General features: G+C 48.1%; 1 protein-coding gene across 1 annotated transcript in view; it reads right to left on the bottom strand.

Annotated features, from left to right (window-relative positions):
- Positions 1-24,895, bottom strand: part of ASCC1 (activating signal cointegrator 1 complex subunit 1) — a 38,341-nt gene extending 13,446 nt beyond the window's left edge. The window contains exons 1-9 of the mRNA XM_059820912.1: positions 24,872-24,895; positions 23,008-23,129; positions 21,674-21,773; positions 20,665-20,762; positions 19,031-19,209; positions 11,556-11,692; positions 9,205-9,324; positions 5,117-5,241; positions 3,147-3,226 (exon numbers count right to left, since the gene is read on the bottom strand). Coding sequence (XP_059676895.1) covers positions 3,147-3,226; positions 5,117-5,241; positions 9,205-9,324; positions 11,556-11,692; positions 19,031-19,209; positions 20,665-20,762; positions 21,674-21,773; positions 23,008-23,116 — 948 coding nt within the window. The 5' untranslated portion in view covers positions 23,117-23,129; positions 24,872-24,895. The remainder of the gene's footprint in view (positions 1-3,146; positions 3,227-5,116; positions 5,242-9,204; positions 9,325-11,555; positions 11,693-19,030; positions 19,210-20,664; positions 20,763-21,673; positions 21,774-23,007; positions 23,130-24,871) is intronic.
- Between the last annotated feature and the right edge of the window lie 406 nt (positions 24,896-25,301).

Below are 25,301 nucleotides of genomic sequence, written 5' to 3'. Positions count from 1 at the left end.
TTTTCACTAAGCGAAACAAATAAAAGCCTGGAGGCAGCCAAGCCTCGTCTCCAGAGATGCAGGCAGCTGCCCCAGCCACCTCTGTGCCAGGGCTGTGCCGCTTGGCCAGCTGCAACGCAGGGCACACAGCCACCACTGGAGACGCAGGAGGAGGCAAGGCAGAGGGGCTGCCAAACCAGCCTCTCCCCGAGGCCCGGCCGCCCGCCCAGCCCAACCCTTCTCTCACAGGGAAGGAGCTGCCGCTCTCCAAGAGATGATCCACTTTGTTCCCGACTGGAGCAAGACTTTGGTACGTGACTCAGATGTTCAAAGGAGTCGATCAGCCAGCCACTAGCCACCCTAGAAGAAATACATATTGCTCCATATGAAGCTGTTCATAAAGCATCCTCAGCTTCTTGGGACTAGACTAGATAAGCACGATGCTAAAGCATCTAGCGCTTTTGTGCAAGACACAAATCACTCAGCTCTTGGGTCACACACTCCCTTGGGCTTTCAGAACCAGCTAGGCCAGGGAGCCTTCTTCATGGATATTCTTCAAGACAGAAGTAATTTAAACTCCCAAACGCAACTCATCCTACAGGATCTATTTTCTGAGCAGTGTGGGAAGGTAGCGGCCTGCACAACCGTTTATTAGCACAAATAGGAGTGTATGTTTAACTCTGCAGAACGGGTAGAACAAAGGATTATTAAATAAAATTCCGATTAGTTCTGCTGAAAGCAAAATACCAGCTGGAGCCTGGGGTAACGCAGGCATGCTATCAGCAAACATGTGCTGCCAGCGCATCTGCACACACACACCCCAGCTCTGACCAGGGGGGAGCCTCAGACTGGAACAGAAGAACCAAGGCGTCTCCATCGTGCTCTGTGCTCTCACAGCTCAGGTCCTGCCCTCCGCTAGGCAAAGCCTTTGGCCCAGCAGCGCCGGTCGTAGCTGCACAATGGGAATGAGAGCAACAAAACCTGAGTTTTCCGACTTCGTGCCCTCCTACCAGGAGCCACGATTTGTCAGCTTTCCAAGTGGGAACGCTGCCACCCAACACAGCTATCGCAGAGTCCCACCGCTTGGAAACACGCGCACAGCACATCACTCTACCTACAAGGGGATGACGCCCGCAAGCCAGCCTGCCTAACTGCAGCCATATTCATTAACAGCCTGTCGTTTAGATCCTATTGCAAAAGTTAATGAAGCCACTTTGCGAGAGGGCAGCCTCCTTGAGCAGAAGATAAATAATGTATATAAAAGGGGGCTGGGAGGAAACTGGTGCATCCTTGCAAGGTCATGCTAGAATGCATCAGTGGCTGGCTGAGGCTGGGCTCCTCTGGTAAGAAGCCTGGAGCTATTTATGACTCATGTAATTAATTAATGCCAACGGGCGTTCTGCTGCAGGCACGTGGGAGACCAAAGGGAAATACGAAGCGACCAGGTTAGGAAATGTAGTGGAGGTGGGGGAGAAGGATGACATTTCTTGCGGCAAGACATGCTTTGAAGTAATTATCAACAGTCCAAACAGCCAGCAGGTCTTTTGGCTACATGGGTACAAAATCAATTAGGAGCTTTAAAAATGCATCGGCTCATATTTCAGAGAGCAGCAAGAATAAGAAGTAGCCACCTGAGGTAGGGCAGTTGCATTTCTAAGTGCCGCACACCACCAGACCCACAGATCCTCAGTCCCCGCAGTGCGGTCCACAAATGGTGTGACCAGTAGAGGGAGCATCGTTAATGCCTTCCCAATCGTCAATGTTTTTGGATGAGGAGCATTAAGGAAGACCGACGGTTTGATTTTACATCTCTCTAAAGTCTGAGGACAAGTTTAACAGATGCAAGAGAAACGTGGGTGTATGCCTTGAAAGCCGAGTCCCTCCAGGCACTCAGGGCTCCCGACATACACCGCCTTGCCTTTCTGGAGACAGCTCTCACACACCGGCAGCTAACCAAAACTCGCAGATCACATTAAGAAAGGTACCACATCTGTGGCTTTCCTGCTTCACTTTGCAATAATGCAGTCTCACACTGAACACTCAACATGTGGCGATGCTGAGTCATGACACCGCTTGCACAGACCGTTTGAGGACAATGAGAGCTTAACCTAATTTTGTCCCTTTGTTTGTCCTCTGCGCAGAGGAGATTAATCAGTTCCACTGCCTACCTTCAGATCCCCACGCATCCAGTGCCTAATACATTACACAGTAAAACTGTAAACACAAATAAAACGCACCCTTTCCCTCCTCTGGTGCCCTGAAATCCTTCTGGGCTGTCCAACTCCCACCCAGCCCGCATTCTCTCTCATGTCTCTTTGTTGCCAGAATATCTTCTATCAGTTCCCAAATGTATTCATGCATTGTCCCGTCTCCCTCTTATCATAGCTGCCTGCAACAAATCCCCTCGCACAATGAGGATTGCAAATTTGCTTACAACCCAGTGTTGTTTTCCATTTCTATTTCTCTGTGCTTGTCTTTTCTCTCTGGACACTTGCAGGGACCAAGCACCGCAGCATCAGACTGACATTGCCATCTGGATGAGCAGCAGAGGCTGCCTGCAGTCTCAACCCTGGCTGGCAAAGCCTGGGAGGCTGCAGGATGCTCCCCTTTGAGCCTCAGCCACCTCCACGGTCTGGGGGATCTTGCTTCCTACCCTCTGATCACTGCCAAAGCCCCTCAGATCCTGGCTTGTGGGACTCCCTACCACTATCTGCTATTTTTCTGGAGCAAAACCATGCAAATCAATAGCAGGGATTAAAAAAAAGAAGAAAAGAGTAAGCGAAACGGCAGTCGGGTTCAGTTTCATAAATATATATGAGTAAGTAGAACAAGAGCAACAAAGTACTCCTTTCTGGTGGGCTGAGAATCGACACGAGCCTGAGTCTCCAGGGTAAAACAGGAGCAAAGTAAACGACAACACGAACACCCACTTAGCATTCGTGCTACATACTCCTGATCCGAGCCTCACCAGCTTTAAGAACGCTTCTGTTAAATACTGTAATGCTCCCAATTATGAGTGATCCGGATTGTTTATTTTCTAAACCGATTTCCCCCCTCGGGGGATCCCATAAGCCTAAGACAAAAGCAGTCTTGAAGAGGTGTTTCAGCCTCTTTTGGCTATACAATATCCACAGCTGGCTTGATTTCCCTAACTGTTTCATACTGACCTTGAGGATATTTCGGCCATTAAACGACTCCCGTTCCTTGAAAGATGATTTACCAGTCATTGTATTGTTTCGCTCTTCAGCTGTAAAGAGAAAAGCCACCACCAGAATGAGCTTCAGATGGGAGAACTGTGTGTGCTGTACTTCACCCCCCACTCTCTTCCCTCCCCAAAGTCAGCTGCCAGCTAGTAAACCATCTTTGCCCAGTTCTTAGTGCAAGAACACTTCCACTTTGGTTTTAAAGAGAACAAGGCTTAATAGACAGGAATTGGTGCCTGTATCAGGATCACCTACATTACGTGGAGGAAAGACCCTAAATCATAGCTACTGCTTGGGTGATTCTGTAGGGCTGATGGCTCAGTGCAACACACCTGCTTCTCTCTGGCTGATTTTAATCCCACATCTTGCCAGGGTGAAAGTCAGCGCTGCGAGCAATTGCATTGCCTGGAACAGCACCAAATACCGGACTGAGCACGTGAGCACAATGCCAGGCGTGATCCGGACAGCACCCATACAAACCTCTGCTGCCTGCTCCAGGAAGCACGTACATGTGGTGTGTATACTTCTGCAGGGTGGGCACACAGCCACGCACACAGACATTAAGAATAGCAACCTAGGCCTACAGCAACTGCCAAATGCCTACATCTTAGATCCATTTCCCCAGAGCATGGCTGCATTTTTATATAATCCCCAAGTACATGATCTGTCCCTTCCACAGGACCTCTGCCTCACTCAGTGAATATATTCAGTATTTCTTTTTCATCTCCAGCATTAGCTATGAAGTCCCACTCACACCTAGCAGGCTATTCAAATCCTGTGTTGAATATAAAGCGACTTCTATGGCTATCTGTGTAAAGCTCTCACCATTGTGTCTGAATGCCTCACATGCCTCATGGGGTTGTTCAGAATATAGACTCCTAACGCCAGACACAGCTGCCCATGTGCTCCCCCTAGCAGAAAGCCACATCAGCACTTTGGGCTCACATTTTCACCAATTTTCAAGGCTCAATTTGAGAGACCTAAGCCCCGTCTTTTCCATGTTTCTGCCGCCTGAGTATGCTTATCTGACTTGAGTAGCAGTCATCCCCAAAGTCTGCCACTGGGTGCCCAGAAAACCGTAACACAAACCATCTGCTGTTATCGCTGTCCATACAGAGACTCACGGAGGCAGTAACTGGAGAATACTCGACATAACCTGTCGGCATTGCACAGAGGCCACTGCGCCAGAGAAAGCTACAAAAAGCTTTAGTGCAACGCTGTTAAGGCTTGCAAACTACACACCAGTGCCAGAGCATATGCATGTTTGCACACGGAGAACAAGGCTGTAATATACTGCCCCTCCCTAAACGCAATGCAACTGAGGCTGCTTTATAAAGTAATGCGATAAGAACGATGCTACAGACTGCTAGAGCAGACAATCTTTTTGGCAAAGACAGCAGACACTATACACTCAATAATAGCTCATATTCAGCCTTGTAGCCGTCTGAATCTGATTTAACGAGAATGACACTGGAATCACATTCCTAAACCAACGGGCAATCCTTGACTTGACCAAAGAGGATCACGTTTTCTTCTTGTTTGAAGGTCAGCACAGCACATCAAGTTGTTACCAAATTTCAATTTAATGTTGGGGAGCAGAGAGCCCAAGACCTCACACGGTACTTGAACGCATGCCTCTCTGGCCCAGATCTTAAGGGAGGTACTGGGCGATACTGTTTCTGAAGCTAGGACAAACAATCTTAGAAAAGATCCAGAAAGTGCTCAAAGAATGCCTGCCTTCTCCAGCTCTGCTGATTGCTTTTTCATTTTCTTCTGGGTTTTATTTAGTGACATCCCCCCACAACCTTGTAGGTATTTTTGAGGTTAAGAAAAATCACAAAATTTAAAAAAAGAAACATAAAAGCCAAAAGAGCATTTCCCGTTCAGAGGTACTACTTTAAATGCATTTATCAGTAAGGATGAGGGATACACACCACTTGGATCTTTCCTGAAGAGAGTGTTCATGACTGTAGCATGCAGTTTCACCCTATCCCACTCTTTAAGCATCAGGCCAGAGGCCACAAACCGCTCCACCAGTTGATCAGCGATCACCTGCAATCTGGGAAGGCAAAAAGAGAAAGAACAGAGCAGTGTAAACCAAGGAGAAACCCCTGCATCATCAGCGTTTCACTTTTCAGCCAGGGAGGGCAGCATGTGTGAAATGAAGTCTCTGCACGCACACAGGGAAAGGGAGCTAGTCTCTGATGGAAAGCCAACGGAGCCATCAGGATTCAGTTCTAATGCAAAAAGTTCTGGCTGTTTCGCAAAGCTTCCTTGGTGATCACTTCTGCTGCAAAGATTCCACGAAGAAGGGCAGATTTAGCATAGCAGAGAGCTTGTTCACAGTGACAGATGTTATTGGGACTCAAAGGGTGCGTCTTTCTACTGCCAGGAAACACAATGTGACTCTCCTCACAAATGCTAAAATCTGCAGACCTCCTGGGAGGCTTAGGCACCTTGACTACTGGAACAGAGGTTCACGGACTGCGACCTGCACAGTGCAGTGGGCCAGATCTCAGACTCTCTCTGTCCCAAATAAGCAACCCAGTCATTGGGCTTAACTTCTGGGAGAGCCCAGGACATGGTGACGGAAGGCACAAACCCAGACAGCCCACCCTGGTGACTGCTCCAGCTTTGGAGCTACTGAGCAAGCAGAATCAAAGGACTTACTGCCACCTTCTTGTCTGGCCTCAGTCAGGGATGAAGCGGCTGTGGCTGCCGGGATCTACGGGCAGACCTGTCCTAGGATAGGCAGCAGGAGCTGGCAGGTGATCAGAGCAGCACACTCACGAATCCTTACATCTAAAGAGCTGAAGGAACTTCCAGGCTGCTGCTGTCCCCCACAAAATTTCTGCAGTGCCTGAGCCTTACCAAAAGCAGCAAGGATATGCTAGAACAAGAGCTTCCCACCCCTGAGAACAAGGCAAGAGTATATTACTCTGTGCAGAAGAATTTGAGTTTCTCTCACCGCATCCAAGGGATTAGACAGCTTTCTGCTCCACCAAGTCCCACCACTTTGGCATCTCAGCTGCAGCGGGAGAGGCAGAGCGTGGCCTCTCTGAGCCCCAGAGCCCGGGGCTGCCACGCTCCAGATGCCAGCTCCTACCCCACCGCTGGTTTTGTACTGCCCCTCACGGGCTGCCAGCCCCCATGTGATGATTTCAAGACTCTCAAACTACCAATTGTCATGGTTTTCTACCACTTTTTGGCTTTACATCAGTGATTTTTAAAATTAGCAATGACAAAGATTAAATGAATATCATTACAGACAATACTAAAACAAATTAACGGAGAATAGCTCAAGTGAACATGGTGCTTTATTACGTTATAAAGTTAATCAAGGAAATAAAACAAATTAGAATGAATTACAATGGAAATTATTTGCCATGTGGGAGGCATCAGAGCATGATCCCTCTCTCAGTCTGAGCCATTATATGTGCAGAAGGGCTTGCCAACCCCTAATTCTGTCTACAGTTATGCAAGCTAAGTCAGGGTAAATCAAATCTCCTGCTTTATAGCTTAAGCTGATCAAGATCATTCAAAGATCAGGAAGGAACTCCACCCCTCAGCCATGCCAGGAACTACACAGGGCTAGCAAGACATCTTGCATGAGACAGGAAGGCACACACCTCTCTTAAACGTGGGCTGCAGCAGTCTGATCCAGCACAGCAAACCACATGGCTGCTGCTCTCCTCTAGTACTGGCCTTGTCTCCTCTAGTACTGGCCTTGCAGCTGAGAAACTCTGCTTTCTACCTGCTTTCCCCATTTCCCTGAGAAAAGCACAGCAAGTTTTAGCAGGCAAGATGTATGTGGAGCTGCTCAGTAATGATCTGTCTAGCAGACCAGAAAATGAAGCAGAGTTTTCTGGAGGGATCACCGTTCGTCCCCTCTTTAAAATCACTGTTTGTCCAACACTTGTGTCTGCTGGAATCTCAAAGGAAGCAAAAGAAGCTTTCACTGCTCTCCATCAACACAAAAATATCTTCTTTCCCCTCTGCAAAGCTAAATATTTTCTGGATGCTTGCTAACCATTAAGGAACTGTATTAGGGAAGAAATGCCAGACGGATTAATTTGCATGTGCGTGCAGGACTGGCCCGGGCCAAGGACAAAAACTTAAAATCGCTTGGCCCTCACTGAGCATGCTGCTATGCAAAAAGCAAAAAAGGTGTTGCGGAAGAGAAGTCTGGCAGCCTCCAGGTGCCATGCAAAGCACAAGATCTGGGTTTGGTCAAAACGTCAGCTAATAGACCTCTCTGAAGGACAGAGGAGACATCAGCCCTTTCTTGGGGGAGTGGGTGGGGCTTGTCTTCCGTTTGAAGGCAAGGTGGATTTGAAGACCTCATTTCTCTCTCCTGCCAAAATCCACTCTGCCACCCCTAATGCACATCAGCATTTTCTGCTAGCGTTATGCCTAAGTGGGTTCTCAGCAAAACGGATACGGCTGACATACGAAGCAGAGTACAGTGCTAGTACCAACAATTCAAGCTGTCTCCAGACGGAGGCAGACATCACTGCCTCACTTTAGGCCCTACTTACGCTCTACAGGATTTCTCTACCAGCACTTCAGGTCGCAGACTTATTTTCAGATGCAAGCAGGGTCTCAAGCACTGCACCTCGGAGATGATCCAGAGCTCAGTGACTCAGGAGAAAAGAGGCGCATACCTCAGCTCTCAGAGCTGACACTTCGGACGCTTTCTACAATAAACCCACCAAAGGGCATTTGGGTCATCCAGTGTTTGCCTCCGTCTCATCTTTCTGAGTGCTTCTGCCTTGTTTCTCCCTGCTCTTCTCTTCTGTCTCCTGACTGATACCTAGCTTGTCCTGGTTCTCCACCCGCCCCATTTGTTTTATCTCACCTCTTTCGGGGTAGGACAGACTTCAAAGTGGAAGAGCAGAGAAGAGGAAGAGATTTCAATTCCTACTGCCTCCCAGCAATTCTTACATTTTCATTTTCTCACCCATTTCTTTATCCCACTTCCGATCTCCTACTTCAACACAGCCTCCAAAGTGTGGTTTTAAGCAGGGCCCCGCTCTTGTCTCCTTAGCCCTCGGGAAAAGGAGATGCCAGAACATGTCCCTTCTTCCCTAAGCCAGTCCCTGCTGACAGCCTCCCTCCTCCAGCTGCACTGCTCCGTGCTCCCCTGCTAGCTCCTGCTGTCCTCTAGCAATGGGAACAGATGCAAAAGGGCAGCACCAGAAAAAGAGAAGGCTAAGGCTCAGGGAGAGAAGCCTAAAGCTCTTTTGGATACTCCCCTACCCCCATCCACACCCATCTCACAACTGGCAGCACTGAGTACAACAGCTCTTACATTTTCCCAGTCTCCCGGAAGCACTAAGAGAAAAGACAGTGCTGTCACTGGTGATATACTTGTCAAAAACGAGATGGAGGAAGGTGGTCCAGACACTGCCACATCCCGGGCAGCACCATTTGTAGAGCTAAAGCCATCAGCCACAGTGGTGAACAGCATAAACTCACGCACTGACACCAACCAAGCTTCGAGATTTCACACCAGCAGCTCAGAAGACATTTCACACCCAGCGCCTGTTCCAGGCTGCTTACAGACACAAAAACCAACTCTGTAACCAAGTCATGCTTTTCTGAGGACCTTCTGGTGTAACTGGGTTGTAAGAATAATTAAGTGCTGCAGAATATGCCAAGCTGTCCAGATTAATCTAGATCGAAGGTTGGGAACTAGACAGCAGAGGCCAAGTTGTCCTGCCTTCTAAGTCATCTCAGGAGTATCTCCTTGGCCATCTTATCACCGCACGAGCCACGACACCATTATTCAATCTGACAGACTGCTACAGAAACAAATGACATCTTTCAGCCACACCACCAGTGACTGATTTAAAGAGCAAACACATCACTGCCTTAACCGGTTTAGGAAGCAAGAATGACTTCATCTTCCTGACTACTATCCCAAGGACTGCCTCAGACAGCAGAGGGTTTCTCTGGCACGCCACTGCTGCTGCCGCGGCACATCGAGGAGGAATGAAAGAAAGGAGCATGGGCAACTCACCTGTCCGAGCCGTCCTTCATATGGACTTTGGCATAAAGGACGTCCGTCATGGCAGGGTCATCGTTCATGTACTCCACTCCTGCCACCTCCACGGTCAGGGGTTTGCCTCCAGCAATTTGGCTAAAATGCAAGAAATCCCTTACGTTAAAAAGCAAAACATCACACCTGCTTTTGAAATACAATGCATAGTACTCCACATGCACACACTAAATATTTGGTTTTACTAAGGGAATGATATAAAATACATTTTTTGCTATAGTTAAACACAAATTTGAGGTTAAGCAGGACTTAAGTGTCCATATATAGACCGTATGGGGCGGTGCACTCACTGAGGAAGAGTTCTCTTTCTCGTATCTTTCAGGTTGTTTGCACTGAAAAAACCCAAACACAAAAAAGGCTCCCTAATTTCTAAAGCTCAAAAGGCTACAGCTACTATTGTCTCGTCACCTCAAGAAATACCGTAAAAACATTTAAACTCATACATTCAGTATTTTAGACACACATTAAGTCAACTTGTCAGTGTTCAGAGGCCATCTCAACGCAGAGATCTCCATTTACATTTCAGAAAGCCCATCAGCAATAAAATGGTACAACTTCTCATTCCAGAGAAGCTCCTGCCTTCCCTGTGAAGAGAGCGATCGTGACACGAAGCCTCCAGCTCGTTGATTTTCTCTGGGAAAGGTACTCAATACAGAATGCAGTTTTAAGTACATTTCAACATCCACTTACAAATGCTGGAAGTAAATAGAACTGTTTTAAAATCAGCTCCAGCTACTCTTGCAGGAAGGCGAAACTGAAAATGTGTGCAGGATCTAATATGCACTCCCACACCTGCAAACACACTGTGAAGTGTATCTGCTTCCAAACACGCCGCCTCCTTGCCTTTACCACCAGAACATCACAGGGAGGCAGGGCGCCGCAGCGAAAGCTCTCTGTGAGTAAGTGCCGTTGTCTCATTTAACGCCAAGGTCTCGTGGAAAGTACAGGGAGTGTCTGGGCAGGCAGAAGTAATAAACACGAGTTAACAATGTGAGTGTGACTTTGCTCTAACCTTGCTCACTTCTGTTCAGCCTGCCCTAGAGACCGCCTTTGAGATTCTCGGCAAAGCTTCCCAGGTGGAATGAGGAGAGCGTGAGTTCCCCTTCCAGTATGTTTACTGGGAGGAAAACAGCACAAGGGCACTGTCGCGCACATCTCACCAAGAGCGCTTAAGGCCACGTAGTCTAAAAAGGGTCAAAAAGGGCACATCTACCTTCATATGGCACTGCCTGCATTTAGAAAGTAAATGAACGCTAATGAAGGTTTATGTGGGTGGAAGGGAGCCTAACTTAATTTTCAAAGTGTATTTATTTGGGTATGTCAGGGGAAATAACCTAAAGGTTACATTCCAGTGTTGATTCCCTCTCCACTAAAGGAAATGGAGGGTAAAGATTTTCTCTGCCTCAGTTCAATCCACTTGCGAGGAAGCTGGCACTTTCCAAATACTGCGGGCAGAGCCTTCCCCTGGAAATGCACGTGCATTTCTGTTCAACAGCTGAACAACTGGAGCTGTCATTTTAAAGGCAGGGGTATGAATTTTGGCCATGCATTAATTCCCACAGATAGTAGCTGGCAGAGGGTTTCTAATTTGCAATAAATAAATAAAGAAAGAAAGAAATAAAGATCAAGGAACCATGCTCTATGTGCAAAGGCTTTGCAGAAATAAATAAGTAAACCAATCCCTCAGGCCGTCTCCAATTTCTAAGCCGAACACAGATAAGCTAATTACAGTGTCATTCAACCACATTTACAGTTAAAGCCCTAACATCTGCAGCTCAGTGTTAACAGGCAGCAAGAAAGCCCCAGTCCTGGAGCAGCACTGAACGTTTCAGACTGATTACTCACACGGCTCGCGCTGGCTTCCCTGCACACAGCTCCCTGCATCAAGAAATGCATGTCAAGGACACCTCAGCATCTGTTCTGAGGCAGGAGGGAAGCAGCGTGCCAGAGCCCACTGCAGGCAACACGTGAAGGTAATGGAGCTCGTCCCTCCCTCTGCAGCAGGCAGGGGACAACAGCAGAAATTGCTCACAGAAAAACAATGGGGACGCATGTGAGAAAAAGAAATGACTAGAGCAGGTTTTCAGGGAATGCTGAAGGTTTGAGCTGAGCTGCGAGATGCTGTTAGACTCTTTGTGACTGCTTGGTGATTTCTACTGCTCCCATTTGAAACGTTTCAGCCTTTTTCTAAACCTTAAGAGTTAAGACAGACTATTGAACTGCTTTTCTCTTTGCTGTCCCTTGTCAAAGACAGCTTGCTGCTTTTCCCCCACTCATGCCCTTGGTGATGACATCCCTTTTTTATCACTTACTCCACAAAGTCCTCTTTGCATCGCTGTAGGAGGTCACACGCCTTCTGGATCTCTTGCTCGTTCAGAAGTACCAGCGTCCCAAGAGTCAGGTGAAGCTTTGCAGGGTTCTGGAACAGGCTGCTGCTGACCCCGTGATCCTACAAATCAGTCAATCAATCACATATAGGTGTATTATCTCATACACACACACGCACCCCTCCATGAGAGGGATAAATACTACAGAGAACAGGTACCAAGCCACTGGCATCAAACCTTCTATCTCTGCATCACTGGTCGGGTTGGTAGTGACTTGAAGTTGAAACGAGTAACAAAATTTCACAGGCTTTGTAAGGAAGCGAGCTCAGCCTGGCAGGCGAGGTGCAGCCCCCCACCACACGCACGCTCCCTGCCTGCCTTTTCGTCGGAACTGCTGAACGGCAGCCTGGAAGCTTGTTACGACAGGCTCTAACTGAGGACCCAGGAACAGCAGCACTCACTCGTACAGGGTTTCGAGAGGGGGCTTCCACAGCTGTCGAAGCAGCAGCTGCCATCAGCAACAAACACAACACAAGTCAGCACAGATTTAAAACTTGAGTTAAGTCCATTTTTTGTACAATAAAGCTGGAACCAGCTGTAGCGAGAAGCTCTAAATGGTCTCTAAATCCTGTCTAAACACAGGTTGCACCTCACAACACAAGCACAGCTAATACCAGCTCTGATAATTATATTTTTCTTGTTCCCATGTGCCCTGTAGTTTGCCGAGATGAATTAAGTTTAAATTCCCTTTATAAGAAGAGTTACGTGTTGTTGCTGGGGAAGAACTGTTCCCAGGTGGAGCAGTGGTTAGAGCCAGCTTTAAAAAACATCCTCTTTTGTTCTAGGATATTTATAAAAATACCTCGAGGATGGTTAACACACCCATATTAAAACAATTATTTCCCCTTAGTGGCCATTTCCCATCAGTGCATTAAATAACCTCTACTTTTAACTCCAGAAGAAGCCAACACCACTTGCCAGGCCACTGAAGTCTTTCTCTGTCTGAAAAAAGTCCACTGACTGAGAATGACAGCTTTGAAGTTTCTAGCTGCGCTTCAGAGTTTGAAATAAAACCTTTCAGATGTTTAAACACTGCAGTATCTCAGCCCGTCACAGTTTAATGCCCCACATCTCACTCAGCATTTTTCATGTCTAACGACAACATCCATACTCTTCTTTACAGCGGTGCTTATGGGCTGGACTAGAGATGAGCCAGCCTGCAACACAGGCTGGGGGCTTGCTCCAGCAGCTGCAGGCTGGCAAAGCGTAGTGGTCCCTGGAAGAGAGAGAGCATGTACATACCTTCCACCGCTGCTAATTACTTTATTGCTGACTGAAACCCCAAATCGTACCATGCTAGTAGTGGCAAAGAAGGCTGCAAACCTCAGCACTGTGCAGCAGCCTGAAACAAGCACAGACTAACTTCGTCAGGCACATCAGGAGCAGAGGAAAGAGGGACGGCTCCATCTCACTTCTCCCCACCTTCCTCCCCTCTCTGCGGTAAAAGCCCTTCGGCTTCCCTTAATTCATACTGCTGTTAACATGCATGACAGGACATGATTTCTCTCTGTCAGCCTTTTTTCTCCAATGGTAACCGTAGCCAGAGGATATTTGGCCCATCACAAAACAATAGCTCGGGTAACAGCAACCGGGAGAAAGTTCGATTTATCCTTGCCATGGACAACCAGCCGATGTCACTCCCACAGTGCGCAGAGATGATATACAGTGCCGAGAAAGTAGTTCACAGGTCAGAAAGTGAAAGCCCTACCCTCCTTTTCTGCCCCAGCAAAATTTGTACTGTTAAACATCAACCTACCCCAAAAGCAGCGTTTTTCCCCTGAGCTTTGCAACACCTGAGTGTGGGCTGATGGCTGACAAAGTGATGGCACGTCACCTCCACAAGCAACGCTACCGCTGCTGGGGAGATTAGCAGTGAGCAGGCCAAGACCTAGATAATCTTCCTGCTTTACTCCCTAGTATTTCAGACAGCTCCTAAAAACCCTGCTCACACCCCTACTCTTTCACAGGCCAGCAGATTCCACTTCTCCCACACATAAAATAGATGCTACGTCAGAGGTAGCTCTCCCTGGAAAGGCAACGTTTCTGCGGGCGTCTCAGCAGCCCTTCATGGCTGGATGCTGCTCGCCGAGATGCAAAAAAGCTTGAACCCACTTATTCTAATCCCAGATTATGACATGCTATCAGCAACTGCTGTGTCGCCTCACAGGAAGCCTCCCTGTCCAGTGGTATGAGCCCTCTGCAACCTGACCAGCATGGCCAGACAACAGCAATGCAGAGCCTAGAAATACGTGTTCATAACTACTGCTAAGGAAAAATCACATTCTCATCCAGGGAGAATGAGGCCAAGAGACGTGATCCTGTCAACGATTCTGGGGCTTTATGGACATCTTCCAAATACCTAAGGAACCCTCCCAAGGTAAGCTACAACCATAATAGCAGGGCTGAGATTCAGCATGGGAGATGGGCAGAGGGATCCACTGGGATCTAAGCCATGTTCTCCGAGTGTCTCTCGGCCACAAGATCCTCTTTCACCAGTTTCCTCCCCGTGCAGTGGAAGGTGGGCACTCCTCCTAGCACAAGTCACAGTGGCCTGTGGCAAGCGGTGGCTTCCAGCCCTAATGACAGCAGAGCACCAGATTAGGGGAGGCAAGGTGTCGCAGCAGAGAATCCCCATATTCTACAGGGGAATCTGAAAGCAGCATATTTACAGGAACGCACTGGCAGATACAAACAAATAAACCAGACTCTATGGTCTCTCTAAAAATTTACTGTTCACACTTGGGTTCTCTAAGGGTGTACTGAGAGGCAGGGAGAATACCGCCTTTACACACCATCCGTATGTGATGACTGTCCATTTTAGTTTATGCCTCTCCCTGACACTGCCTTGTCACGGTCAAAAAAACAACTCATTTCCACTCAGCCTTAAAAATTCATCTTTTTCCTCCCTCCTGCTACTTAGACTTCTACCTTTGCTCTCCTCCTTTAGAAGGAACACAGAAGGGGTTTTATCTGGAGTCTTCACCTCTCTTTGGAAAGCCCAAGCACATTGCTCCTCCAAATCTAAGACCCTGTAGTAGGGAAACCATAGACCACAACACACTGCAGGCCTTCTATGTGACAAGGCAAAGGATCAAACTCCTTAGCTCTTCCTCCCCGGCTGTGTCCTCTCTACTGTCTTAAGAGCTTCCAGTATTTGCAGACAGCTTCATGGTTTTGGTTTTTTTTCTTAATAGCAGGATACTGCATGCCAGCTATATGCCCTCTCCCACCCTGATCCACAAACAAAGGAGTGAGCCAGAAAAACAGCATTTCCTCAGAACTGACTGAAGAGCTGCAGGCTGAAAAACCCCGCCCATTTTCTGTCCCTTCCATTCTGATATATAATATCTCATTAGCAATGTTTGATATTTACAGGTTGCCATATATTACAGCAATCGTATTTCTTTTCCGTGCTGCATCTGCAGCCTGTTAAGACTGCAAATGCTGCATTTGCACAGCTCTGAAAGACCCAACTGTGATTTTTCACAGCAATACTACTGCAAAGTCTCTTCCCTTTTCCACCTGCATACTCAGACAAGATGTTTCAGTCCTCCTCACTCTGACACCTACACGACTGTGCGAGGAGACTTCCAAGGTCATCCGGACCTCCCACTGCACCACATCAGTTGTGAGTCTGTCCAGGTGAGCCACCTCCCCACATTTATATTAAATTAGCCTCAAAAGAGTCTCCTCTCGGCCCTGCTTCACTGTCTGGCTGCTCTGACCATACAATAGCATGAATGACACCTGAAGTATTCCGTATCTCAACACAAGGTTCATCTTAAAAAAGGTCTTAAAGATGAAAAAAAAAAAGTTAGAAAGCATATACCCACGAACATAACCCTATGCTATAAAATATAAATGAATGGTTGTCATGGTAACTGCTTCAGAGAGAAATAGAGTCACTCACAAATGCTCAATGGCCAGAAGAAATCCTCACACACGCACACCTGGTCCTGTCCCTTCCTTACCGTTATTACCGAGCTTCATTCAAAGACTGGAGTTTACCTAATTCTGCAATGTTTCACACCAGCAAATTGCAACAGGAAGAGAAGCGCACCGCTTCTGTCACTGAAACCTATTCAGATTTCTCCAAGTATCTTGAGAAATCCTGTTGCTTTGGACAAATCTATAAGCTCTCTTATTGCCCTGTGAGGCACCGTTTTGAATTACTGTTTTTCATTACTGATGTGCTTTCTAGCAGACCCTGCTGTGAGATAAAGTGGTATTAGAGTGGCATTACTGGCTGGCGGAGTGATTGAGAGACATACGGGGCTGCAATATACTCCTTGAACTAATAGGCAGCAATATATCTAGAAACCCTTTTGCTAATACCAAGAGAAGGAAGGGCGGAAAAATAAAGCACTGTATATTCCTAGGCTAATATATGCAAACCCCCAAATACCTGCCACTGACCGAATTCCACATTTCAAACCAAAAATGGAAACTCTGGAGCTGATGTAAGCAGTACCAGGAACGTTTCAGGCCCTCCTGAGAGGCACAAGGCACAAAGCAGTGCTAACACGACGCTGCAGCTCCCAGGCCAGGGCACCTTGTGCCCACGCAGTGCAGAGAGCAGGATCTACAGCCCCAGACCTTCTGCCTGCACCCATGTAGACGTGTCCTGCTGTAGGGCAGCTTCGACTGCCACCGATTCCCAAAAGCACCTTGATGACTCAGCAGCAGCAATAGGCACACTGTGTCTTGAGTGCCACGCTTTCTCAGAGATATTGCTGTTACTGGTATTAGGAGGATTCATGCCTGGGTGCTGGTTCTGAGTACAGTTCAAGTCCGTGGTTACCAAAAGCCAGAAGGAGCTGTTAGGCTGAAATGTGTTTGCACGTGCACGCCCATGCTGCAGGATCCCTAACCATGAAGCAGAGCCTTACAGGACTCAGTGCTGTCCAGACACAGAACAAAAACACTGCGGGAGAAACAGAAAGTCAGGCAAGAGGAGGAAAAATTAACATGACTAGCCCAGGCAGCAGTGGTCTCAGCACTCTTCTGACCAAGCCCAGGCTCCTGCAGCTTTCTAGGACAAGGAGCTCGCAAAGGTTTGCAGACGTTCCCAGGCAGCTCCTGAATGTGACTGATAACACCAGGGAATGCCCCAAGATACATTTTTGAAAATGTTTCTAAGTGGATGGCAGACCGCCTTGCCTACCCAGGGATGCAAACTGATACTTACGAGTGAGCAAGAGACAAAAAATGTGACCGAGACAGATCAGGAGGGGTCTGGAGAGCAAGTAAGATCACCAGCAGAGGCTGGGCCAATGGAGGGCTGCAGAGATGCAATCAAAGCAGCAGGCAGGAAAATGAGTGATCTACAAGGAAAAAAGCGAGTCCTGTGTGAAGCCAGAGTGTTGCAGGAATAAAAACACAGGATGAGAGCATGGACGACAGCATTAGCTGCAAAGATGAATAAAAGAGACCGCATCATAGAGATGTGACACTGAAAGGATTTGCCTGACACCGAGACAGCCTGGAAGCCAGAACTCAGCAAGACGTTCAGGATGACACTGAGGTTACTGCCCGGCGCAGCAGGCAGATCTGGGTTTGCTGTCCACAGGGAGGGACAAGAGAGATCCACAGGACCTGCTGGCAGAGAGCTAGAGGGAGGAGGAGGAGGATCAGATAAACGGAGTCCAGGATGCCAAGAGTTCCAGCAGAGCAGGGCCAGCCATGTCTGAAAGGACTGACAGGTTGAGGGAGATCAAGTGAAAGGACTGTAACAGCCATAAGCCCAGTTAGAAAGGGATAAAGGGCAAAAGAAACACCAGACTGAAAGCAGTGGTCTCATTCCAGGGCCAACAGCTTGAACAGCCACTACCAGAGCCCCGTGCCGAAGTTACCAGCCCCCCGAAGAGCTGCTTCTCTCCCTGTAACTTTGGTGTTACAGTAACTTTACAGTACAGTAAACAGTTACAGTAACTGCAACTTCCCCCCACAAGGACTGGAACTAGAAACCAACAGAGTCAGGCCACCACTGACACCAGCCTGAGGTCCAACACTCTCTGTCCAGCTAACACTTTCTCAGGCTGTTTCCATTCCCCTGTCTTCAGGGCTTTCCCTGAAAGTAAGCTTTAATAAAGGTAGCTGCTGCTGGCTAATGGGGATAGACAGTGATCTCTTCCTAGCCCGAGGAAAGGGCGCGCATGGCATTGTACTGGTTGCTAATCCCTGAATCTATTGGCCAGTTTCAGTTGTACTTAACATGAGGTGGAAACCTGAGTTATAGAAAACTCCTAAGATGTCACTGAAATAGGCAGCTGGGTGAAGAAGAGGGACTTAAATCAGAACTGCCAGGAAAGACAAGACTGCAAAGCCAGCTCAGTTCTGCTCTTAGAGATGAGACAATTGACATGCAAGTGACCACGAAAACTTAAGCAAGAACTCCTGTCTCCCCAGATAGGAGATAATTCACACCCACAGCACGAAGACATAGGAAGCTAAACTTCTTCAGTTGTGCTATCTGCAAGATTATATTTTCCCCTTTGAAAAGCACAAGCAGAAGCGATGGACATGAAGGTAATAGTATCAGCCCACAAAAACCTGCTGCGTGTATGCAATCTAACCTGCAGAGGCCACAAAGAGGAACTCTTCTCTCTTGTCTAGAGATGTCCTCCCAGCACACAGAGGACATGGCAATTTAATAATACCATTCCCTTCCCTCAGCCTGACGCTGTGCACTGACGTACCACTTCAGTCAAACTAGAAGCATGCTAAAATAAACCAGGGAATACACAGCTTTCACCTCATTCTCTTCCTCATTTCCCTATGCCTATTTCCTGCTGCTCTCAGTGTAAGATCTGAAGGCAAGGAGGAGGGACTGACAGCACAGAGTCTCACGGGGAAGAAGGGAAGTGATTAGATTTGCAGGATAGCATGTGCTACCAAGTCACTTCTCACTCAGCTCCAGTAATGACACCCATCTTCCTTCACTGTCAGTAACCAAAAGAAAAGTGACATAGAAGCAGCAGCAAACTTGTGAATTCCTACCTGGTTTCACGGTTTTGTAGAAATTATATAAAATGTAGAAAGGTCCACTACGTTATTTAGTGGCTTTCCTATTAAAAACAAAAAACCCCACCAAAAAAGAACCCCAACCCTTTTCTGAATCTTAGATATCCTCCCACCTAGGAAAATCTCTAAGGAGAACAAAATATTTTACTAACAATTTACTAAGTAAGTCATTCCACTTTCCAGAAGATTTCACAACGGCACTCAACAAATTCACAGCAGATCTGCCAACTTAAGTAAAAGGCCTGTTAAAAATACATTCCTAGGAAATAGAGTAGAATAAGGCCTTCAAGGTAAGCACCAAAAAGCTATCTCAGTAAGTGAAATGGCACTCTGCTGAAGGGCTTCCACTTGATTTTAATTCTCAGGTGAATCCTTACCTTTGAGCATTTCTCCAACACTTCCTCCTTGAACTGCAGGAACTTCTCCTGGATGGCAGGCTGGTTGAGAGCGAAGGACAGGAAGTGTGTGAAGGGCTGCTTCTTACGGAAGCTGTCCAGGAGAACATCGATCCGCGTTCGGGCAGAGATGACACCGCTGCGATGCTGCCCTGTAATCACTACAAGGAAACGAAGCAATACCTGTCTGGTTTCTGTGAAGCTACAGTGAGACTACTGACACCCATGCCCATGCAAAATAAAGAGTAATTGAATGGATCATGATTTTACACGATATTTATCCATGCACATTAAAATATCAATATTGGAAGATGTTGTGAAGGTAAGAATATTTCATCCAGGAAACGCCAGGAGGGAATTAGAAAAACCTGCACAACAGCACCTCTCCACTGTTAGCCTCGGGCTCACTGAAGAAGCGATAGGAATTAAAACCCCCAACCGTGCACAAAGAAATCTCACCAGACTCCCCGCTTGACTTAAAATGCCTGACACGGCTGTGCTTTCCTCTGTAAAGACAGGTTGATGCTATCAAAAGTATCCCTCTGCTCTCAAGAAAGTCAGCTCTGAGTGCCTAAAAAACAGTAACTAAGAGTCTATCACTTCAGTGGCTCTTCAGATTTCTAGAGCATTACTTCAAGTTTTCATAAAGGCAGTCAAAGTGAAAAAGAAAAGAAAATCTATCAAAGATCAAGATGGCCTATATCGTTTGTGCATGCACTTCAAGGCACCAAACAGAGAACACTTGAGCTTGAAAGGAAAGAACTGCAAGGAGCAAAATTTCCTTGGCTTCCTATTATTACATGTTTTCAACACCTCTCAACCTTCCTCATAGCCCTTCACGGTTCTCAGGAAGAAGTCAAGACCCACTTCTTGAGAAGTACTGCCACGTTCCTGTGCAGTATGACAGCTGGATTCCCCTGTCACTTACTCCTCACAGCTCTGTCACTGTGCCAATTATCACCGGAACGTGCGTAAGGGGCCCACTGGATATCCACTCAGGCAGAAACCCACACAGGCCAGCCCTTAGGAGCAATGCCTCCTTTCTTTTTAAGTCACTGTAAGTGATGAGAAGGAACATATGGTACAAGAAAGCCTGCTCTCACTATCAGGATCAAGTGACAACACCAGAAAGGCAGCAACGTCATTAAAACACTTCTCATATTAAAGCAGATGTTGAAGTTTATTTCATGCATAAATATACAACGTAGCAGTTTTTTCTGGATGTATGTTACAGCTCCTCATTAATGGAAATGGTATTAATTTTCTAAAAAAAAACCAACAAAACCAAAAAACCACCCCAACACATTCAGGCCCAAAGTCCTCAAGCCAGTCATTTAAGGCCTAGAAGTGACTTCAGTGAGACTATCCATAGACTAAAAATAGATTCTTTTTTTCCCCAAAAAAACCCCATTATACTGCTTTGTAAGGATTTGTAGACAGGTTAAATAAACTCAGGAGAAAAGTGAAGTGATTTTTCAAAGGCCATAAAGTGAGTCAGTGCCATGTCAAAAGCAGGAATTAAAAGGAAAAACACCTCTTATGCCACCTCCCCGCTCAAATCATGTCTGTGCAAGAGCCAATGCAAGAACACCCATTTTATGCATGTTAAAGCTCACCAATTTCTCCTTCCACTCCAGGCTTGGGAATGCTGATGGAGGTTCGAGTCTCTGTTTCTAGCCTCTTCTTGGTTTCCCCTTTCTTCCCAATGATGTACCTGGAGGCATAAAAGTACGAGAGAGTCACTCACACAGCGTCACTGGGCCACTCTCCATCAAGTGTGTCCAGCCAGCAGATTAACCACGCCAGAGACAGCTGCGTCCCCCCAGATTCGGTATCTCTGTGCTAGAGGGATGCATGCATTCAGCTCTGCGCGCAGGACTTGGTCCAAGCACAGAGGCTACTCCCCAGCCTAGGACCACGGGATGATGTTGAGCCGTGGCTCACAACTGGCTTAAGCTAAAATAAGTCATTCGGTCCATGACAGCTCTGCCCAGCACATCCTGCCACAGCTTATTCATCAGTTGGTTTATCTTTTTTTCCCATTAGCCCAGCTGATAAAGAACCAAGGGCACCTCTTCTGCTTTTTGCTTTGCTCAAGATAGTCATTTGCCAGCATCCAAAACACACAACAGAACACCTTTCCTTCTCTACATTTCAGTAAAACTATTCAAGCAATAAAACTGTCAAAAATAACTAGATAAAGCTTTGAACACTACAGGCTTCTCAGTAAACACCAGATTTGAGTCAATAGTCAATTCCAGCCGTGTGTGCTTTCTCTCAAAGCTTTCTCAAACTCCCCCTGCCAGGCTGCTCGCCCCAGTTCTTCCTCCCCTTTTTCCACCCTCCCTGACGCTTTTATGTTCAAGGGAAGTGATGCTCAAAAACCCTCCTGCCAGGAAGAAAGCACCACCTGCTGTCTCTGTCACAGGGAAGGCTAGGAGTCAAGCGTGGCACAACTGCACTAAAAAGGCATTGCCAATTTTCCCTTCCCAAAAGCTAAAATCCACATCCACAAAATGGAATACATTTCGGAGATCCGGCGCTTACCCTGACCTCAAAAAAAATATTCTGCGCTCAACCGCTTCCCAGCAGCAACTCAAATAAACCAGAAACACATAGGCTCACTTGTATAATGGGCTGGGAACCTCCACTCTGCACTGGAAGCCTTTCTCAGTCTCTTCCACCACAAAGGCATCACAGGGTTCATCTGCACAGTCACCGGGGCCTTCCAGAAAAAAACAACAGACCTTGTACAACCTCTGTAAAGTTTGGCAGCGCTTAATGTAGGACTATAGTCTCACAGCCGTTAAGGTTAAATAAAGGAAGAAACAGATTCCTCTCCGTTGCAGCTAACTGCTTTTTATTTCACCTTACTAACAGCTCTGGAAAACATAATGGCTGCTTCTAAATCCACCAGGCTGGGAGGTGTACGAAGGCAGTAGTTACAGCCCAGGTTTCCGCTCAGCTGGAAGCTGTGCAACTACGCAGTGCGAATGGTCTTTTCTCCTGGCAGGGTGGAAGCCACCAGCCCATTCAGAGACCCGAGCAGGAATTTAAGAAGAATATAAATAAAAGGTGAGGATAGGTTTGGTGCAAGGGTTCAGGTACAGTGTTTTGGACCACAGAGAAATTCTCACACCCTCAGCACGGAGGAAGAGATGCACCTTTCATCCATGGGCCATTCACATTGGTGCCTCTTAGGACCGAACGTGACTTCCAGAAAGAGGCCATGGTTTCTATCTCCTCCCCAACACATACAGGGACAAATTTGGATGGCAAACAGCTTATTAAAGCTTTGTTCAATCCACTGAAAGGCTGGGTGGAGAGAGAAACAGGACACAACAGTCACAACCCTTTCAATTTGAGAAATAACAGCTGAGCTTTTCTGTGCCCACAACTCACGCAGGACTACAACAAACATACAGGCAGAAAGATAAAGTAAAATACATCAGAACAGAAAGAATTTTGTCCCCGAAATAGGTAACACCTTTCAAAAGCCACATTTTAAGACGCCAATTCTTCAAGGGGCAAACATCGCAAGGACAGAGGATCTTTAGCGAGAAGCTTCCACTCCTGCCGTATCTGCAAATAATCACACTACTGAAAACAAAGGCACTTCAGGAACCTGGGGAAAACACATCTACAGAGCTAATTTGTTTTCCCCTTTTACTGGAGATCTTTCACGGCCAGCAAGCAAACTGACAGTCAGCAGCACAGTCACCCAAACCCACATCAGGTAACTGGGATTATGTCCACTCTTTGGTCAGCGGGATCATCAGGGACCAACGCAAAGCATTGCTCTCCCTCTTGGATACCTCACTCCACCGCACAGGCAGGTCCTTGAGCACATAAAGACATCAGAGAGAACACCAAGAGCTCCCTAGGTCCCCAGCGTCGATGTTTTCACTTGTAGCACGTCCTGATAGCACCACAGTCACCGCTCGCACAGCACCCTTTACCTGCACAGAAATCCTCCTCCTCCTCGTGCTGGTAGGCCTGCTCTTGAATGAAATTCTTCCTGTATACGCGCCCCCCGATCCTGATCAGGGTGGGCCGCAGAACGTCCATCCTGCTCCTCCTCCTAATACAAAAACAAAGACATCAGGTTTTATGCTCCTGCATAAAAGGTCAGCAACTGATCACCGCTCTCCCTGAAACTCACAGGTTTTAGCTAAAACTCACTGCGGCCTCAGTCAATGTGCCATTTTAACACCGTTCAGGATTCTGAACAGTTTCACCTCGTTATTTTCCATAGCTGCAGACCAAAGAGACCTCAGCCTCTTGCAAGGAAGCCCCTACAACACTGACGTCTCTCAAAACACCTGTCATCCTCCACTAGTTTCTCAAAGGCCTAAGGTGCTTTTCAAAAGCAAACCCAGTTCCCTGGATCTGCTCTGGAGGTGGCTGTGGAAGGGAAAAAAAGTGCTCAGAGGGGTTAATGCTGGCTGGTGTAAGTGGTTACACCTCCTGCCCTCCACCTCAGAGCACCCTGGTAAGTTTGAGGCATACGGGTAAAAGTCTTATGCTACCCTGCATTATTCCAAATGATATTAGAAACGCAGGGTGCAGTTAAAACGTTTCGCGGTGGAGAACATTTTATGGTGTAAAAGTAACAGGGCGATCCAAAGAACTGGCAGTCACCTGTCAGAGACTTCACACCTTCAGTACTTACAAGTTCTACGTTCACTGAAATAGTTAATATTGCATGTCTCAGTTTGCCTTAGTGTTTTTAAAACAGAAATTTATGTTACTCAGAAAACCAAGTCTCCACCAAAAAATTCGCCTTTGTCAGAAGGTTTACCTGTCCACTACAACAAAACCTGACAGGAAAAAATGAAGAGCTTGCCTTTGAAAATGAATTTATCCTAAACTGGATTTATTATATGGAGTGACATCAGGTTCAGAAAGTTAATGTTTTTCCCCTCAATTAAAGTCCCACCTTCTGAAATGACTGTAACCACCTGAACTTACATTTGATTAAGAATGCGTTTCTATAGTTCAAGGAAAGAAGCGTAGATGTGAACTGCGCACAGAGGAGGACAGAATACGCCATGAAAAAACACACTGTTGTTGAGGGCTTTTTTTGTTTCCACTCAGGCTTGCTTTTTCCTTTTTCAATAGCAGAGCTGCTGTCACAATTTCTTGGTACAGGACTTTTAAAAACGCAGGTGCAGCTGTGGCCCATCACGCTCGCAAAGCCTGACAAGGGTCTTGGCTCTACACGCGCGCAGGAAGAGCGATGCTGCCACGGTGTGCGTGTCAGAGAGATACAAAGCAGCTGGGGCCGCAGCCCGGGTGCAGGATTAGGCCAGGCTCCTGCGGCCGAGGCGGGGTGAGCGGCAGCCAAGGCACAACAGGCCTGCTGGGCCTCACCACCGAGCAAACCCGCAGGGCGCTGCGGGCAGGCGGCGGGAACAGGCCCCTACGCTTTAACAGGCCGCGAGGTTTAAAGCCCTGAGGAAGGCCCCGGGGCAGCCGGATTTCCCTCCCGTCCCTCGGCCTCGCACGTCCCCCCCACCGGAGGCCGCCGCCGCTCGCCTCAGGCCCCGCGGGTAACGGCCGCCGCAGCCGTTGCCAACGGTTACCGCCCCCCCCCACCGCCGCCGGAAGTAGGAAGAGGCCGCGCGCCGCGCGCTCCCGCCCGCCCCAGCATGCACCGCGAGCGCGATCACGCGCGCCGCCTGCGCCAAGCCGTCCGTGCCCCCAGGTGAGGTTCGGAGGGGCCGGAGCGCCCCGGGAGCGGGAGGGGGGCGGCCCGGGAGGAGAAGGGCGCTCGGCTGAACGGGCGCGGGGGGAGAGGGGGGCGCCGGGGGCCTCACTCACCGGGAAGCAGCTCGCTACGGAAGCCGGGGAGGGGCCACGGCGCCAGAGGGCGGGGAGGGGCGGAGCCTGGGGCGGAGCCGCGTATGCGTAGGGGCGGGGTGCGCCGCGCAGGCGCCCTGGCGCTACCGAGGCTGCTGCTCCCCCTCCACGGGAGTGTGGGCAAGAGGCGCCGCGGCGCATGCGCAGTGCCGGCAGGCCCGCCGTTCCCCCCGCCTCACAAGATGGCCGGCGCCTCAGGCCTGAGGCGGTGGAGGTGCGGCTGCAGGCATCGTCCTGGCCTGCCGTCCCCCTCCTTTGTGTTTGCCTCAGCCTATTTAAAATAAAGGCCCTGCTGCCATACCTGGGACCCCGCCAGGCTTGCGAGCCCAGGTTGGCGTTGTCTCAGTGCAAAGCGTCACCTCGCTTCCCTCACGAGCGGGGAGCTGGGCCT

This window comes from Gavia stellata, chromosome 9 (assembly GCF_030936135.1).
Source record: "Gavia stellata isolate bGavSte3 chromosome 9, bGavSte3.hap2, whole genome shotgun sequence".
NCBI lineage: Eukaryota > Metazoa > Chordata > Aves > Gaviiformes > Gaviidae > Gavia > Gavia stellata.
Note: the sequence above shows the minus strand (reverse complement) of the source record. Positions and strands in the feature narration are given on the sequence as shown.